Source organism: Dama dama, chromosome 4 (assembly GCF_033118175.1).
Source record: "Dama dama isolate Ldn47 chromosome 4, ASM3311817v1, whole genome shotgun sequence".
Lineage (NCBI taxonomy): Eukaryota > Metazoa > Chordata > Mammalia > Artiodactyla > Cervidae > Dama > Dama dama.
The window spans coordinates 48,141,974-48,159,870 of NC_083684.1; the positions used below are offsets into that span (position 1 = coordinate 48,141,974).

The 17,897-nt window shown below is 40.0% G+C and overlaps 1 protein-coding gene across 2 annotated transcripts in view; it reads right to left on the minus strand.

The window, feature by feature from the left end:
- Positions 1–17,897, minus strand: part of SLC7A9 (solute carrier family 7 member 9) — a 33,621-nt gene that overhangs the window by 8,218 nt on the left and 7,506 nt on the right. For both annotated transcript variants that reach the window (XM_061138945.1, XM_061138944.1), the window contains exons 8-11: positions 17,359–17,482; positions 16,434–16,537; positions 2,029–2,125; positions 912–1,061 (exon numbers count right to left, since the gene is read on the minus strand). In XM_061138945.1, the coding sequence (XP_060994928.1) occupies positions 912–1,061; positions 2,029–2,125; positions 16,434–16,537; positions 17,359–17,482 (475 nt within the window). The remainder of the gene's footprint in view (positions 1–911; positions 1,062–2,028; positions 2,126–16,433; positions 16,538–17,358; positions 17,483–17,897) is intronic.

A 17,897-nucleotide genomic window follows, 5' to 3' on the forward strand; every position in this document is an offset into this window, starting at 1 on the left:
GGTTTTGTGCAGATTACAAATCTGTGCTACCATCATGATTTTACATGCTTGATTTCCTGATTGAGGGGAACTGCCTGATCGCAGCAGGCCACTCTACACCTCTGCTGACTTTAGCAACTGGGTAACAGTCAAGCTACCATGCCAGAAAGACTTTTAACCAGATTTCTGAAACAGAATTCCAAAGATAAAGACACTATTTTTATTCTTGCTATATAGTTTCTGAAGCCCTCTTCTTGCCTACCTTTTTCTTAAATCTGTGCTTGTTATCATAAGAATATATGTGCTAAGTCGCTTCAGTCATGTCCAACTCTTTGCGACCCTATGGACTATAGCCCTCCAGGGTCCTCTGTCCATGGGATTCTCCAGGCAAGAATGCTGGAGTGGGTTGCCATTTCCTTCTCCAAAGAATATATGCCATAGGTTTAAAAAAAAAGCCCGTAACATAAGCAAAACACAATACATTCTCCTTCCCCACCGGTATATGGACCCACAGCAGCCATGGAGGCAGGTGGGAAGGAGCCTAAGACAGATTGCAGAAGTGGACTGTAGGTGGCTGCATGCACAGGAACAGGTCTGGGTCTGAGTCAGAAGTTCCCATCAGTAGACAAAAAGTGTATGCTTGAGAGATCCTGAAACTGCCAGAACTGGAAATCTCCCTTTGCTTAGACAGATCACAGGTATTGCTGATAACGTTAATAAATGAATAATGAGATGGCTGACTGGATCATAATTTATATGAGACGAAGAGGAAACTCCACTCTTAAGTATGACATTCAGGAGAAAAGGTTGAAAATAGAAAGCAGGCTCCTAGAACTTAAAATAGTTACATCTAAATGAATAAATTAGTTACCTCTGTCTAGCTCACTTCAGGAAAACAAAGCCACTTGTGACATTTGGGGAACTAAACCTACCTTGATAGGTCTTTTCAGTTCTTTCCTTGTAAACCTCATCACAATTAGTCCAGTGATCGTCAAACCATAAAACAGCCATGCAGCAAAACTGAAGTAATTGACTAATGAGTTTATGTCACCAGGGATGATGTAAATGATCGCTATCATGCTCTAGAAGAAAGAAGAATGAATTCTTAGGTCATCAGTACATGAAAACATTACCCTTATGACTTCACAAAAGACAAAAGAAGCAGTGGATAAACACCTTAATGTGAAAGAAAACTTTTGTTTATCCCATTATATTTGGGGTCAAGTCAGACTGGTGAAATTATAGCTCTTGTCTTTGAGGTGTGATGGAAAGGACTTGGAAGATAGGTAGCTCTTTTAAACAGGAGAAAAACAAAATGTATATCACATCAGCCTCCTAATTATTAATTTTCCCGGCAGAGAGTTTTCACTGGGGGAAAGAACCCTGCACTAGAAAACCCAGGCTGTCTAGGTCTGGTATTGACTGCATTTACTGCACTATCCTGGACTTGTAATTCCTGTAATTCTGCATCTGTTTTCTCATCTCCAGAGGGAGTAGGTTGACAGAGAACAGGGGCTCTCCTCAGGATGGAGGAAGATTCTGGCCCTTAAGCTAGGGTGTGGATGGTCCAGAGTTGCCCAAAATAGATACATACAACCAAGGACTACCCCTCACTGAGAAATTCCAATCAGAAAATGTCAAAGCGCCTTTAGTTCACAAGCGTCCCATGACTTATGAATTATTGGACCACAATGAGAAGCTGTTGTCATTAGCCACCTCGTAAAATGCCTTATTCTCCTTCCCCAAAAGCTAGTGGGGTTTCGTACAGTTTGTTACCAGGGACCCAGAGCACACAAATGTGCATGTAAGACATATAGAGGGTACGAGCTTGGAAGATTCAAACAGTATCTTTCATAGATAAATTTAGAACAAGGAGCAGAAATTTGAGTAAATTATTTTAATTGTTTTGAACTTTTTTATATACCTGAGGACTGGGGAACCTGGGTCATTTGAAAATCACTGAACTTAGTGATCAGGTTTATACTTTATCATCCAGACTGAGGGACCCTCTGCCTTAAGAGGGTGTTTCATGGGAGAATTCATACTTACATGAAAGATGATGGCAGGAGCTGGAGTGAGGCGCTTGACACTAATGTAAGACAGCACTTTTAGCATGTGGCCTTCCCGGCCTGCAACGAAAACAAGTCTGAAAGGGCAATAATAAGGAAGTCAGTCAATGAAAGAGTATAGGTTACAGTATGATCACAGAGCAAGTGTGTCCTAATCTCACTACTGAGGCCACAGAGAAAAGGACTGAGTTATGACCCTGGTATTTTCAGATAGGAGTCCAGTCTCTGGAAAAAGTGAGTTTTGCACAAGTAAGCTGATTAAATGCTTCTTAGAGGAATGCCTTTTCACACTGTTCATGGGGTTCTCAAGGCCAGAATACTGAAGTGATTTGCTGTTCCCTTCTCCAGAGATTTCTTCAAGAAAATTAGAGATACTAAGGGAACATTTCATGCAAAGATGGGCACAATAAAGGACAGAAATGGTATGGACCTAACAGAAGCAGAAGATACTAGGAAGAGGTGGCAAGAATACACAGAAGAACTATACAAAAAAGATGATAATGACCCAGATCACCATGATGATGTGATCACTCACCTAGAGCCAGACATCTTGGAATGTGAAGTCAAGTGGGCCTTAGGAAGCATCACTATGAGCAAAGCTAGTGGAGGTGATGGAATTCCAGCTGAGCTATTTCAAATCCTAAAAGATGATGCTGTTAAAAGTGCTGCACTCAGTATGCCAGCGAATTTGGAAAACTCAGCAGTGGCCACAGGACTGGAAAAGGTCAGTTTTCATTCCAATCCCAAACAAAGGCAATGCTAAAGAATGTTCAAATTACATCAAATACCACACAATTGTACTCATCTCACACACTAGCAAAGTAACACTCAAAATTCTCCAAATGAGGCTTCAACAGTATGTGAACTGAGAACTTCCAGATGTCCAAGTTGGATTTAGAAAAGGCAGAGGAAGCAGATATCAAATTGCCAACATCCATTGGATCACAGGTAAAGCAAGAGAGTTCCAGAAAATATCTACTTCTGCTTTATTGACTACGCCAAAGCCTTTGACTGTGTGAATCACAGCAAACTGTGGAAAATTCTTAATGAGATGGGAATACCAGACCATCTTACCTGCCTCCTGAGAAATCTGTGTGCAGGTCAAGAAGCAACAGTTAGAACTGGACATGGAACAATGGACTGGTTCCAAATTGGGAAAGGAGTACAACAAGGCTGTATACTGTCATCCTGTTTATTTAACTTCTATACAGAGTACATCATGCAAAATGCCACGCTGAATGAAGCACAAGCTGGAATCAAGATTGCTGGGAGAAATACCAATAACCTCAGATACACGACTTCCCTGGTGGCTCAGATGGTAAAGCATCTGCCTACAATCCAGGAGACCTGGGTTCGATCCCTGGGTAGGGATGATCCCCTGGAGAAGGAAATGGCAACCCACACCAGTACTCTTGCCTGGAAAATCCCATGGACAGAGGAGCCTGTTAGGCTACAGTCCATGGGGTTGCAAAGAGTCAGACAGGACTGAGCAACTTCATTTTTGCTTTTTTCAGATATGCTGATGACACCACCCTTATGGCAGAAAGTGAAGAGGAACTAAAGAGCCTCTTGATGAAAGTGAAAGAGGAAAGTGAAAAAGGTGGCTTAAAATTCAGCATTCAAAAAGTGAAGATTATGGCATCTGGTCCCATCACTTCATGGCAAATAGATGGGGAAACAATAGAAACAGTGACAGACTTTATTTTCTTGGGCTCCAAAGTCACTGCAGATGGTGACTGCAGCCATGAAATCAAAAGATGCTTGCTCCTTGGAAGAAAAGTTATGACCAACCTAGACAGCATATTAAAAAGCAGAGACATTACTTGCCAACAAAGGTTCATCTAGTCAAAACAATGGTTTATCCAGTAGTCCTGTATGGATTTGAGAGTTGGACCATAAAGAAAGCTGAGCACCAAAGAATTTATGCCTTTGAACTGTGGTGTTGGAGAAGACTCTGGAGTCCCGTGGACTGCAAGGAGATCAAATCAGTCAACCCTAAAGGAAATCAGTCCTGGATATTCATTGGAAGGACTGATGCTGAAGCTCCAATACTCTGGCCACCTGATGCAAAGAACTGACTCATTGGATAAGACCCTGATGCTGGGAAAGGTTGAAGGCAGGAGGAGAAGGGGACAACAGAGGATGAGATGGTTGGACGGCATCACCGATTCGATGGACATGAGTTTGAGTAAGCTCTGGGAGTTGGTGATGGACAGGGAAGCCTAGTGTGCAGCAGCCCATGGGGTTGCAAAGAGTTGGACATGACTGAGCGACTGAGCAACTGAACTGAGAGGAATGCAGCCTGGTACAGAGGGGTCAGCTGGGGGAGGGGTAGGTGAAGTGGGAGGTTGGGGAGGCCCTTTCAAGGAAGAGATACCTGATCTAAGTCCTGAAATTTGTGCAAGAAACAAATGTAAAAACTATTTCAGGGCTTATGAACCACAGTTCTTGATGCATTTGACAGATGCCAACACAGATGTGCCTTGTAATTCTTAAATCTAGTTTGGTACTTTTCAAAAAAATAAAAAAATTAAGGATGAGTCAGCTGATGCAAACAAGTGGCTTAATAACCCCTACCCTTTCCCAGAACTCCTGATTATTCAAGAACATGAAAGGCAGTGTCTAAAATGGTAAGTTAAAGGTGAAGGAGAGCTAAATGGAATTCCTAACAAAACAAAAAGTTATCGTAGTTAAGAATTTAATCAACAGAAAAATACAAATTTAAAAAGTACTTTGGCCACCTGATGCGAAGAACTGACTCAATGGAAAAGACCCTGATGCTGGGAAAGATTGAAAGCAGGAGGAGAAGGGGATGACAGAGGATGAGATGGTTGGATGGCATCACTGACTCAATGGACGTGAGTTTGAGCAAGCTCTAGGAGATGGTGATGGGCAGGGAAGCCTGGCTTGCTGCAGTCCATGGGGTTGCAAAGAGTTAGACACAACTAAGTGACTGAACTGAACTGAGACTGAATATGAAGCATAGAGAAATAGAAAATATAGCCAGGAAATTAAGAAAGAAACACAGGAAGAAGCTTGAATATATTGAATGGGATAAGGAAATTCAAAGAAGAGCAGAAAGGGACTTCCCTGGTGGTCTGGTCCAATGGCTAAGACTCCATGCTGGGTTTGATTCCTTTTCTGGGAACTAGATCCCACATGCTGCAACTAAGAGTTTGCATGCTGCAATTAAAGATGCTGCATGCTGCAACTAAGACCCAGTACAACCAAATAAATAAATCTTAAAAAACAACAAAGAAGAACAGAGAGCCTTTATACAATCAGAACATTCTGAGCCTTCAGACTGAACCCAGCTCAGGAAATAAAACATACCCAGATATAAACATTATAGTGGAAGGGAAAAAATTTAAGCTACCGAATTTAAAAGATTAACTACAAAATTAGGACGGTCAGAACAATAGCCATCTCATGAGAAATAACACTTTGAAAGTGATGAGGGAAATTGATTAGATTTTCAGATTAGAATTCTGCATAGCTAAATCATCATTCAAGACTACTGGCAAAATAAATGTTTAAATAAACAATAGCTATGAGACATTTACTTTTCTTCAGTCCTTGTTGGAAACTATTAAAAAGTCTATTCCAACAAAAGAGGACATTGAACTAAGTTTATTGAAGAAGTAATGTTAAGGAGACAGCAGTAAAACACGTTTTGTATATAGGTAAGTATTGGATTTTTTATTTCTGTCATGATAGACTTTTTTGGAGGATTGGTTTACTTTACAAACACGGTGTAGCTGATATACTAGATGATATGAAAGGGAAAGCCCTTGCAAGAGAGGAAAGAAAACTGAGATACTGATAGACTCTAGTAGGTATTCATGTTAAATTTTAAAGGGAATTGCTAAAAGAATAGAAATATAACTTCCATCTACATCAGGACAAGAAAAAAAAAGGAATAAAAACATTTGATGGTTAATAAATGAGGGTAAGATTTTTTAAGCCAAGAAAACATGAAGGAATATGCTAGGAATTAATCTATCTCTAGCAGTAATCATATCCAATGTAATCAAATTCCACTTGCTCAGCTGGAGACTGTCAGGTTGGGTTTGTTGAAAGAGACACAAGCCAGAACCCATATCACTGAGAGGTAGACAATAAAAGGGGTTAGACATGTTACTAAAAGTAGCAGTCTGAAAGACAGCTGATTCAGCAATATCAATATCAGATTAGAATTTAAGGCAAAAAGAGTATTCCTACTGAAAAAGGAAATAATCTACCAAAAAGATATAAAAAAACAGGAGCCCTTGCAAATAAACAGTAAAGGTAGAAAATTAACCACATACAAAGCTAGTAGGAAGGTTAAAAGAAAGTAAAAAGTCATCTATATATCACAACAAGTAGTTAAATACACAAAACAATTAGATGCAATAAAACATGTTGTCAAAAGCAGTACTCATAAGTGGAGGACAATACAAAGGCGGGGTTGTTCAATGCATTTGAAATTAGATCAGCAGCTTAAAGCAGTCATGTTTTGTGTGTGTGTGTGTGTATACTTTGTTATATATAAACTTCATATAACTCAAACCAAAACTATAATAGATTCAAAAATAAAAAGGAACTCAAACATAACACGAAAGATTACCATCTAATCACAAGAGAGGAACAAAAAAGACCTATTAAAACAACCTCAAATAACAAAATGGTGATAAGAACATACATTTATGTAATTACTTTAACTGTAAGTGGGCTAAATGCTCAAAAGACATAGAGTGGATATAAAATGGATGGATATATGAGTGGATATAAAAATAAGACCTGTATATATGCTGCCTGCAGGAGATTCACTTCAGATCTGAAGATACACATAGATTGAAAGTGAATGAATAGAAAAAGTTATTCCATGGAAATCAAACCAAAACTTGGGTAGCAATACTTATATCAGGCAGAATAGAGTTTAAAGACTTACAAGAGATGGGCATTACACAACAATCAAGGGATCAATCCAAGAAGATATAATGATGGTAAATATAATATGTGCTCTCAACATACAAGCACCTAAATATATAAAACAAATACTAACATGTAAAGAAGAAAATAAAAGTAACACAATGATAGGAAGGGACTTTAACACCCCCGCTTATATAAATGGACAGGTCAGACAGAAAATCAATAAGCAAATGCTGGTCTTAAATGACCTATTACACCAGATGGACTTAGTATATATAGAACATTCCATCCCCAAACAGCACAATACCCATTCTTTTTAAGTACACATGAAACACTCTTTAGGAGAGATCACATGCTAGGCCACAAAACAAGCCTTGGTAAATTTATGAAAGCTAAAATCATAGCATCTGTTTTGGTCACAATGCTATGAGAGGAATCAACTACAAAAAGAAAAACTGTAAAAAGCACAAATATGTGGAAGCTAAACAATATGCTACTAAATAACCAATGGATCACTAAAGAAATCAAAGACGAAATCAAAAAGTACCTGGAGACAAACAAAAATGAAAACACAATGATCCAAAATCTACTGGACATAGCAAAAGCAGTTCTAAGAGGGGAGTTTACAGTGATAAAATCCTACCTCAGGAAATAAGATTCTTTAGTCAATCAATAAGATGGCTAAATCTTATACCTAAAAGAACAAGAAAAAGAACAAACAAAATCCAAAGTTAGTAGAAGGAAATAAATGATAAATATAGAAAACAGAAAAGATCAATGAAACTAAAAGCTGACTCTGAAAAACAAAATCAAGAAACATCAAGAAGAAAAGAGGGCCCAAATCAATATCATCAGAACTGAAAAGGGGAAAGTTATAAGCAAAACCATAGATATACAAAGGGTCACAAGAGATTACTGTGAACAATGATATGCCAATAAAATGGACAACCAATTAGAAATCAACAAATTCCTAGAAATGTAATTTCTCAAAACTGAGTCAGGAAGAAACAGAAAATATGAATAGACCAATTCCCAGTAGTGAAATTGAGTCAGCAATTTGAAAACTCCCAAAAAGGAAAAGTCTGGGTCCAGATGGCTTCACAAGTGAATTCTACCAAATATGTAGAGAAAAGATAACACCTATTGTTCTCAAACAATTCCAAAAAATGCAGAGGAAATGCTTCTGAACTCATTCTGTGAGGCCAGCATTACTTTTATACCAAAACCAGATAAAGATACCACACAAAAAAGAAAATTACAGGCCAATATAACTGTTAAAAATAGATGCAAAATACACAATGGAATATTACTCAGCCATTAAAAAGAATTCATTTGAATCAGTTCTAATGAGATGGATGAAACTGGAGCCCATGATACAGAGTGAAGTAAGCCAGAAAGATAAAGACCAATACAGTATACTAACACATATATATGGAATCTAAAAAGATGGTAACGATAACCCTATATGCAAAACAGAAAAAGAGACACAGATGTACAGAACAGACTTTGGGACTCTGTGGGAGAAGGCGAGGGTGGGATGTTTTGAGAGAACGGCATTGAAACAAGTATACTATCAAGGGTGAAACAGATCACCAGCCCAGGTTGGATGCATGAGACAAGTGCTCAGGGGTGGTGCACTGGGAAGACCCAGAGGGATGGGATGGGGAGGGAGGCAGGAGGGGGGATCGGGATGGGGAGCACATGTAAATCCATGGTTGATTCATGTCAATGTATGGCAAAAACCACTACAATATTGTAAAGTAATTAGCTTTCAACTAATAAAAATAACTGAAAAAAAATAAAAAAATAAAAATAGTTTCAAATGACCAAAGGGGGAAAAACTATTTTATAAAATCATGGAAATTAATAAATATATAATTAAAGTTAAAAAAAATAGATGCAAAAATCCTGAAAATATAAACAAACTGAATTCAGCAAATGTTTAAAAATATCATACACCATGATTGACTGGTGAGATTTTTCCCAGGGATGCAAGGATGGTTCAGTATCTGTAGGTCAATCAGTGGAATACATCACATTAACAAATTGAAGAATAAAAATCATATGATTATCTCAAGAGATGCAGAAAAGCTTTTGACAAAATTTGGTATTCACTTATGACAAAAACTCTCCAGTGGGTATAGAGGAAACATAACATACTAAAGGCCATATATGATAAGCCCACAGCTAATGTTATATTCAATGATGAAAAGCTGAAAACATTTCGTCTAAGATCAGGAACAAGACAAGGATGCCCGATCTTGGCTTTTATTCAACATAGTATTGGAAGTCTGAGTGACACACTCAAACCAAAAAAAGAAAAAAAAAAAAAATACAAGGAATCCAAACTGGAAAGGAAGAAGTAAAACTGTCAGTCTTTGCAGACAACACAATCCTATACAGAGAAAATCCTAAATACACTACAAAAAAAAAAAAAAAAAAAAAAACAACTACTAGAGCTCATCAATGAATTTGGCAAAGTTATAGGGTACAAAATTAATATACAGAAAGCTGTTGCATTTCCAAATAGTAATAACTGTCAGAGAATTTAAGGAAATGGCAATCCACTCCAGTATTCTTACTTGGAGAATCCATGGACAGGGGAGCCTAGTGGGTTGCAGTCCATACGGTCACACAGAGTCAGACATGACTAAAGTGGTTTAGCATGCATGCACAAAATTAATATACAGAAATGTGTTGCATTTCTATACATTGACAACTGTCAGAGAAGTTAAGGAAACAGCAGCATTTACAATTATGTAAAGAATAACATACCTAGGGATAAACTTACCTAAGGAAGTATTAATAGAAGACCTACACTCAGAAAACTATAGCACATAGATGAAAGAAACTGAATGTAACATTAACAGATGGAAAGATATACCATTGTTAAAATGACCATACTACCCAAGGCAATGTACAGATTCAGTGCAATCCCTATCAAAATGCCAGAACTAGAACAAATAATTTTAAATTTTGTATGGAAACACAAAAGGCACCAAATAACCAAAACAATCTTTAGAAAGAAGAAAAGAGCTGGAAATATCACACTCCCTGACTTTAGACTCCAAAGCTACAGTTATCAAAACAGTAAGGTACTGGCAGAAAAACAGACACAAACACACAGATCAATGGAACAGAACAGAGAGCCCAGAAACAAATCCACATACTTGTGGTCAACTAATCGACAACAAAGGAGGCAAAAATAATACAATGATGAAAAGACAGTCTCCTCAACTAGTGGTGCTGGGAAAACTGGACAGCTACATGCAAAAGAATGAAATTAGAACATATGGTCATACCATAATCAAAAATAAAATGGATTAAAGACCTACATATAAGACCCAAAACCACAAAACTAGAAGAAAACATAGGCAGGATATTCTCTGACATGAATTATAGCAATATCTTTTTGGATCTGTCCCCTAAAGAAAAGGAAATAAGAGCAAAAGTAAAAGAATGGGAACTAACTAACTTTATTTATTTTTTTTTCTATGAAAGTGTTCTCAACTTTATTTATTTATTTATTTTATTAGTTGGAGGCTAATTACTTCACAACATTTCAGTGGGTTTTGTCATACATTGATATGAATCAGCCATAGAGTTACACGTATTCCCCATCCCGATCCCCCCTCCCACCTCCCTCTCCACCCGATTCCTCTGGGTCTTCCCAGTGCACCAGGCTCGAGCACTTGTCTCATGCATCCCACCTGGGCTGGTGATCTGTTTCACCATAGATAGTATACATGCTGTTCTTTCGAAACATCCCACCCTCACCTTCTCCCACAGAGTTCAAAAGTCTGTTCTGTATTTCTGTGTCTCTTTTTCTGTTTTGCATATAGGGTTATCGTTACCATCTTTCTAAATTCCATATATATGTGTTAGTATGCTATAATGTTCTTTATCTTTCTGGCTTACTTCACTCTGTATAATGGGCTCCAGTTTCATCCATCTCATTAGAACTGATTCAAATGAATTCTTTTTAACGGCTGAATAATATTCCATGGTGTATATGTACCACAGCTTCCTTATCCATTCATCTGCTGATGGGCATCTAGGTTGCTTCCATATCCTGGCTATTATAAACAGTGCTGTGATGAACATTGGGGTGGACGTGTCTCTTTCAGATCTGGTTTCCTCAGTGTGTATGCCCAGAAGTGGGATTGCTGGGTCATATGGCAGTTCTATTTCCAGTTTTTTAAGAAATCTCCACACTGTTTTCCATAGTGGCTGTACTAGTTTGCATTCCCACCAACAGTGTAAGAGGGTTCCCTTTTCTCCACACCCTCTCCAGCATTTACTGCTTGTAGACTTTTGGATAGCAGCCATCCTGACTGGCGTATAATGGTACCTCATTGTGGTTTTGATTTGCATTTCTCTAATAATGAGTGATGTTGAGCATCTTTTCATGTGTTTGTTAGCCATCTGTATGTCTTCTTTGGAGAAATGTCTGTTTAGTTCTTTGGCCCATTTTTTGATTGGGTCATTTATTTTTCTGGAATTGAGCTTCAGGAGTTGCTTGTATATTTTTGAGATTAATCCTTTGTCTGTGTCTTCATTTGCTATTATTTTCTCCCAATCTGAGGGCTGTCTTTTCACCTTACTTATAGTTTCCTTTGTAGTGCAAAAGCTTTTAAGTCTCATTAGGTCCCATTTGTTTAGTTTTGCTTTTATTTCCAATATTCTGGGAGGTGGCTCATAGAGGATCTTGCTGTGATTTATGTCGGAGAGTGTTTTGCCTATGTTCTCCTCTAGGAGTTTTATAGTTTCTGGTCTTACATTTAGATCTTTAATCCATTTTGAGTTTATTTTTGTGTATGGTGTTAGAAAGTGTTCTAGTTTCATTCTTTTACAAGTGGTTGACCAGTTTTCCCAGCACTACTTGATAAGGAGGTTGTCTTTTTCCCATTGTATATCCTTGCCTCCTTTGTTGAAGATAAAGTGTCCATAGGTTCGTGAATTTATCTCTGGGCTTTCTATTCTGTTCCATTGATCTATATTGCTGTCTTTGTGCTAGTACCATACTGTCTTGATGACTGTGGCTTTGTAGTAGAGTCTGAAGTCAGGCAGGTTGATTCCTCCAGTTCCATTCTTCTTTCTCAAGATTACTTTGGCTATTCGAGGTTTTTTGTATTTCCATACAAACTGTGAAATTATTTGTTCTAGTTCTGTGAAAAATACCGTTGGTAGCTTGATAGGGATTGCATTGAATCTATAGATTGCTTTGGGTAGAATAGCCATTTTGACAATATTGATTATTCCAATCCATGAGCATGGTATGTTTCTCCATCTGTTTGTGTCCTCTTTGATTTCTTTCATCAGTGTTTTATAGTTTTCTATGTATAGGTCTTTTGTTTCTTTAGGTAGATATACTCCTAAGTATTTTATTCTTTTTGTTGCAATGGTGAATGGTATTGTTTCCTTAATTTCTCTTTCTGTTTTTTCATTGTTAGTATATAGGAATGCAAGGGATTTCTGTGTGTTAATTTTATATCCTGCAACTTTACTATATTCATTGATTAGCTCTAGTAATTTTCTGGAAGAGTCTTTAGGGTTTTCTATGTAGAGGATCATGTCATCTGCAAACAGCGAGAGTTTCACTTCTTCTTTTCCTATCTGGATTCCTTTTACTTCTTTTTCTGCTCTGATTGCTGTGGCCAAAACTTCCAACACTATGTTGAATAGTAGTGGTGAGAGTGGGCACCCTTGTCTTGTTCCTGATTTCAGGGGAAATGCTTTCATTTTTCACCATTGAGGGTGATGCTTGCTATGGGTTTGTCATATATAGCTTTTATTATGTTGAGGTATGTTCCTTCTATTCCTGCTTTCTGGAGAGTTTTAATCATAAATGAGTGTTGAATTTTGTCGAAGGCTTTCTCTGCATCTATTGATATAATCATATGGTTTTTATCTTTCAATTTGTTAATGTGGTGTATTACATAGATTGATTTGCAGATATTAAAGAATCCTTGCATTCCTGGGATAAAGCCCACTTGGTCATGGTGTATGATTTTTTTAATATGTTGTTGGATTCTGTTTGCTAGAATTTTGTTAAGGATTTTTGCATCTATGTTCATCAGTGATATTGGCTTGTAGTTTTCTTTGTTTGTGGCATCTTTGGTTTTGGAATTAGGGTGATGGTGGCCTCATAGAATGAATTTGGAAGTTTACCTTCCTCTGCAATTTTCTGGAAGAGTTTGAATAAGATAGGTGTTAGCTCTTCTCTAAATTTTTGGTAGAATTCAGCTGTGAAGCCATCTGGACCTGGGCTTTTGTTTGCTGGAAGATTTTTGATTATAGTTTCGATTTCCTTGCTTGTGATGGGTCTGTTAAGATCTTCTATTTCTTCCTGGTTCAGTTTTGGAAAGTTATACTTTTCTAAGAATTTGTCCATTTCATCCAAGTTGTCCATTTTATTGGCATAGAGCTGCTGGTCGTAGTCTCTTATGATCCTTTGTATTTCAGTGTTGTCTGTTGTGATCTCTCCATTTTCATTTCTAATTTTATTAATTTGGTTCTTCTCTCTTTGTTTCTTAATGAGTCTTGCTAATGGTTTGTCAAGTTTGTTTATTTTTTCAAAAAACCAGCTTTTAGCTTTGTTGATTTTTGCTATGGTCTCTTTAGTTTCTTTTGCATTTATTTCTGCCCTAATTTTTAAGATTTCTTTCCTTCTGCTAACCCTGGGGTTCTTCATTTCTTCCTTCTCTAATTGCTTTAGGTGTAGAGTTAGGTTATTTATTTGGCTTTTTTCTTGTTTCTTGATGTAAGCCTGTAATGCTATGAACCTTCCCCTTAGCACTGCTTTTACAGTGTCCCATAGGTTTTGGGTTGTTGTGTTTTCATTTTCATTCATTTCTATACATATTTTGATTTCTTTTTTTATTTCTTCTATGATTTGTTGGTTATTCAGAAGCGTGGGAACTAACTAACTTTAAAAGCTTTTGCACAGCAAAGGAATCCACTGACAAAAAGACAACCCACTGAATGGGAGAAAATATTTGCAAATGATATGGCCAATAAGGGGTTAATATCCCAAATATATATAACTTATACAACTCAATATCATAAAAACAATCCAATTAAAAATGGGCAGAAGAACTGAATATTTTTATGAAAAATACACAAAGATGGCCAACAGACACATAAAATGATGCTCAATATCACTAGTCATCAGAGAAATGCAAATCAAATCAAAACCACAATGAGATATCACCTCATATCTGTCAGAATGGCTATCATCAAAAAGACCATAAATAACAAATGTTGGCAGGGATGTGGAGAAAAGGGAACCCTTGTAAACTGTTGGTGGAAATGCAAATTGGTGCAACCACTGTGGAAAACAGTATGAAGTTTCCTCAAAAAACTAAAAATAGAAATACTATATGTGCATCTGTTAGTTGCTCAGTCATGTCCAACTCCTTGTGACCCCATAGACTATAGCCCACTAGGCTCCTCTGTCTGTGGAATTCTCCAGGCAAGAATACTAGAGTGGGTAGCCATTCCCTTCTCCAAGGGAATCTTTCTGATCCAGGGTTTGAACTCGGGTCTCCTGCACTGCAGGCAGATTCTTTACCACTGAGCCACTAGGGAAGCTATGATATTAAAAGATGCTTGCTCTGTATACTATCTATGGTGAAACAGATCACCAGCCCAGGTGGGATGCACGTGACAAGTGCTCCGGCCTGGTGCACTGGGAAGACCCAGAGGAATCGGGTGGAGAGGGAGGTGGGAGGGGGGATCGGGATTGGGAATACATGTAAATCCATGGCTGATTCATATCAATGTATGACAAAACCCACTGGAAAAAAAAAAAATAATAATAAAAAAAAAAAAAAAAGAAAAAAAAAAAAAAAAAAAAGATGCTTGCTCCTTGGAAGGAGAGCTATGACAAACCTAGACAGCATATTAAAAGGCAGACATCACTTTGCTGACAAACGTCCATACAGTCAGAGCTACAGTTTTTCCAGTGTCATGTACATGTTGGCCCACAAAGAAGACTGAGCACTGAAGAACTGATGTTTTTGAACTGTGTTGGAGAAGACTCTTTTGAGTTCACTGGACTGCAAAGGGATCAAACCAGTCAATCCTAAAGGAAATCAACCCTGAATATTCATTGGAAGGACTGAAGCTGAAGCTCCAATACTTTGGCCACCTGATGGGAAGAGATGACTCATTCAAAAGGACCCTGATGCCAGGAAAGATTGAAGGCAAAAGGAGAAGGGGGTGGCAGAGGATGAGATGGTTGGATGTCATCATCGACTCAGTGGGCATAAATTTGAGTAAGTTCCAGGAGATAGTGAAGGACAGGGGAGCCTGACGTGCTGCAGTCCATGGGATTGCAAAGAGTTGGACACAACTTAGTGACTGAACAACAAACAAAAAGAGTTGTACCTGAAACAGACTAATCAGAAACTGAAATTTTTTGCATTTAAAAAAATACCATTTATAATAGCATGAAGAAATACGAAATATTTCAGGGTAAATCTGACAAAATATGTGTAAGAATTATATACTGAAAACTGCCACTCCAAAAAAAAAGAAGACCTAAATAAATGGGGATATAAATCCATGCCCATAAATTAGAAGAATCAGTACTTTGAAGCTGGCAGTCCTCTCCAAATTGAACTATAGATTCAGTAAAGTTCTAATCAAAGTCCCTAAGGCTTTTTTGTAGAAATTGGTAGGGTAATTCTAAAATTCGGATAGAAGTGCATAGTATCTAGAACAACCAAGACACTTTTGAAGAAGTCTTAAAGGACTAGCACTAAGGAATGATTTTGTGGTATAGATTTCATTTTTTAAAGTGTATACGTATATAACCTTTGGCAATTTCACTCTCAGGACTATACCGCCCAGAATGCTGGAGAGATGAACAAAGACATGCTCAGAATGTTCCCTGCCAATGTCTGTGAAAACCCCCCCAACCCAGCCCATGAGTGGAGGTAATGTGAAATTATGCTACATTGGTCAAGAGGATTCCAACATAGCTAACTGTCTCTAGACCAGGTAGGGGCCAGAGGCCCGGCAGGGACTGGCCAAGTGCCTGGTTATGTAAATAAAGTTTTCCTGGACCATAGACACAGCTGTTGGCTTTCCTACTGCAAAGACAGAGCAGGATGGGTTTACATGGCCTGCAAGCCTAAACTCTTCACTATCTACCTTTCAGTTTACCAATTCCTGATCTAGACTGTGTATGTGTTAACATGAAAAGATGTTCAAGAAAGCTCATTCCGTGAAAAGTCCCGTAAGTAAACCTCGCTCAGCCGGGTCGCCAAGCCCTGCCTTGCGCTGGGGCGGGTGGCCCTGTCCCCACTCGCTCTGGACCCCTGGGACCAGCGCCACGTGCCCGCCCGCTCCACGTGCCCCCTCCCGCCCGGGGTATGCTTTCCGCTCCATCACTGGGGACTCAGGCCCGGCCCTGGCGCCGCCCTGCATACCTGCGCGCTCCAGCCCAGGGGAGGTGCCGGGCCCTACCTGCCAGCAGTAAAGCACGACCCGTTAGCAGCGCCGATGGTTGAAAACGCCACGAAGAGCGGAACGATCCACGAGGCGGGGTAGAGGACACGGTCACCAAACGTCTGAGGGAGAAGTGGGTGCGTCTTGAGACCGTGCGCCCCCAAGAGCCACCGGCCTCACAGGCTGCTGAGCCCTCCCAGCGGCCCCACTGAGCTGGCTTTCAGGACGCCTCCCTGAGGAACTGCGGGGCACCAGTCTGGAGAAAAAGACCGCTCCCCGCCCCGCACCCCACCTCTGCGGATGGTGATGGAGAGATCTTCTCCCCTGCTGCCTGGCATGATTCTCAGTGTTTCCACATCCTCCGACGCCCTCACTCTGCCTTCCTCGGAATGACCTGGTCTCCCCCCTCCCCACCTGAGCCGCCTGGTCTCAGGGTCAGTGGGCCGGTCACCAAGCCTGCCTCTCTCCGCTCCCTGCCATGTCACCTCACTGCCGGTTTTGAGCTTCATTTCCTGTCCTGCCCCAACTCCGCAGGTCTTCTCCAGCACATGGACCCCGCCCACCTTTCCCCTGTCCGTCATCCCCATCCCCCTATCCCTGCTTCCCTCCTCACCCAGATGAATTCCACAATCCGTTATCATCACTCCCTCCTTCAATGACTCCCCTGATCTTGCTCTCCCCCACACTTGCCTGTCAAAGTCCCAACCCTGGTGAAGTGGAGCCCTGCGCCCTGTGTTGACGAGGCAGGTAGGGTGTGCTGGGAAGGCGGGACCTCCCAGCTACTGGCCACCTGCAACGTAGGCCGGGTCTCTGGGGCTGCCCTAACCCATCTCCCCGTGTCTGGCCTCCTAGACGATTATTCCACCCCGCTACACACACAGGGTCCTTCAGCTTGAGCGTTTATCCTTTGCCTGTCCGCTCCCACAGAGACCCCGGCACTCACCACGGCCACAGCCTGGGAGTGCAGGAGCTCCGTGGCGGTCATCACAGTGAAGTAGGACACGTTCATGAGGATGTAGCAGCCTGTCACCAGTGAGATCCCGATGATGATGGCCAGGGGCAGGTTTCTGGGAGGGGCGGGGACCCAGAGACCCAGTCAGACCAGAGCATCCACGACAGACTCACAAGATTGTGGTGTTAGTCTAGTCCTTTCTTCCACCTGCCCGGCTGGCCCTCTACCTGCTCCCTGGGGAACTGCCCTGCCTGAGGTTGGCTTATGCTCACCAAGAAGCAGGGGGCTAGAGGGACAGCAGAGCCCCAGTGGGGACATTGACATTTTCTAATGAGAAAGAACTCTCCCTCTCCTTAGACTCCAGGGCAGTAAAACTGAATTTGGTCATAATGCAAAATAAGCTAGAGTTCTTCCTTCCTGTTAGCAACCATTCTACTACCTCAAACAAAATCAAGGTCTGATGAATGTCAATGAGCTGATAGGAAACCATCCACTGTCTGGAAGTGGGGGGTGGGTGATTAGGGGAAGCT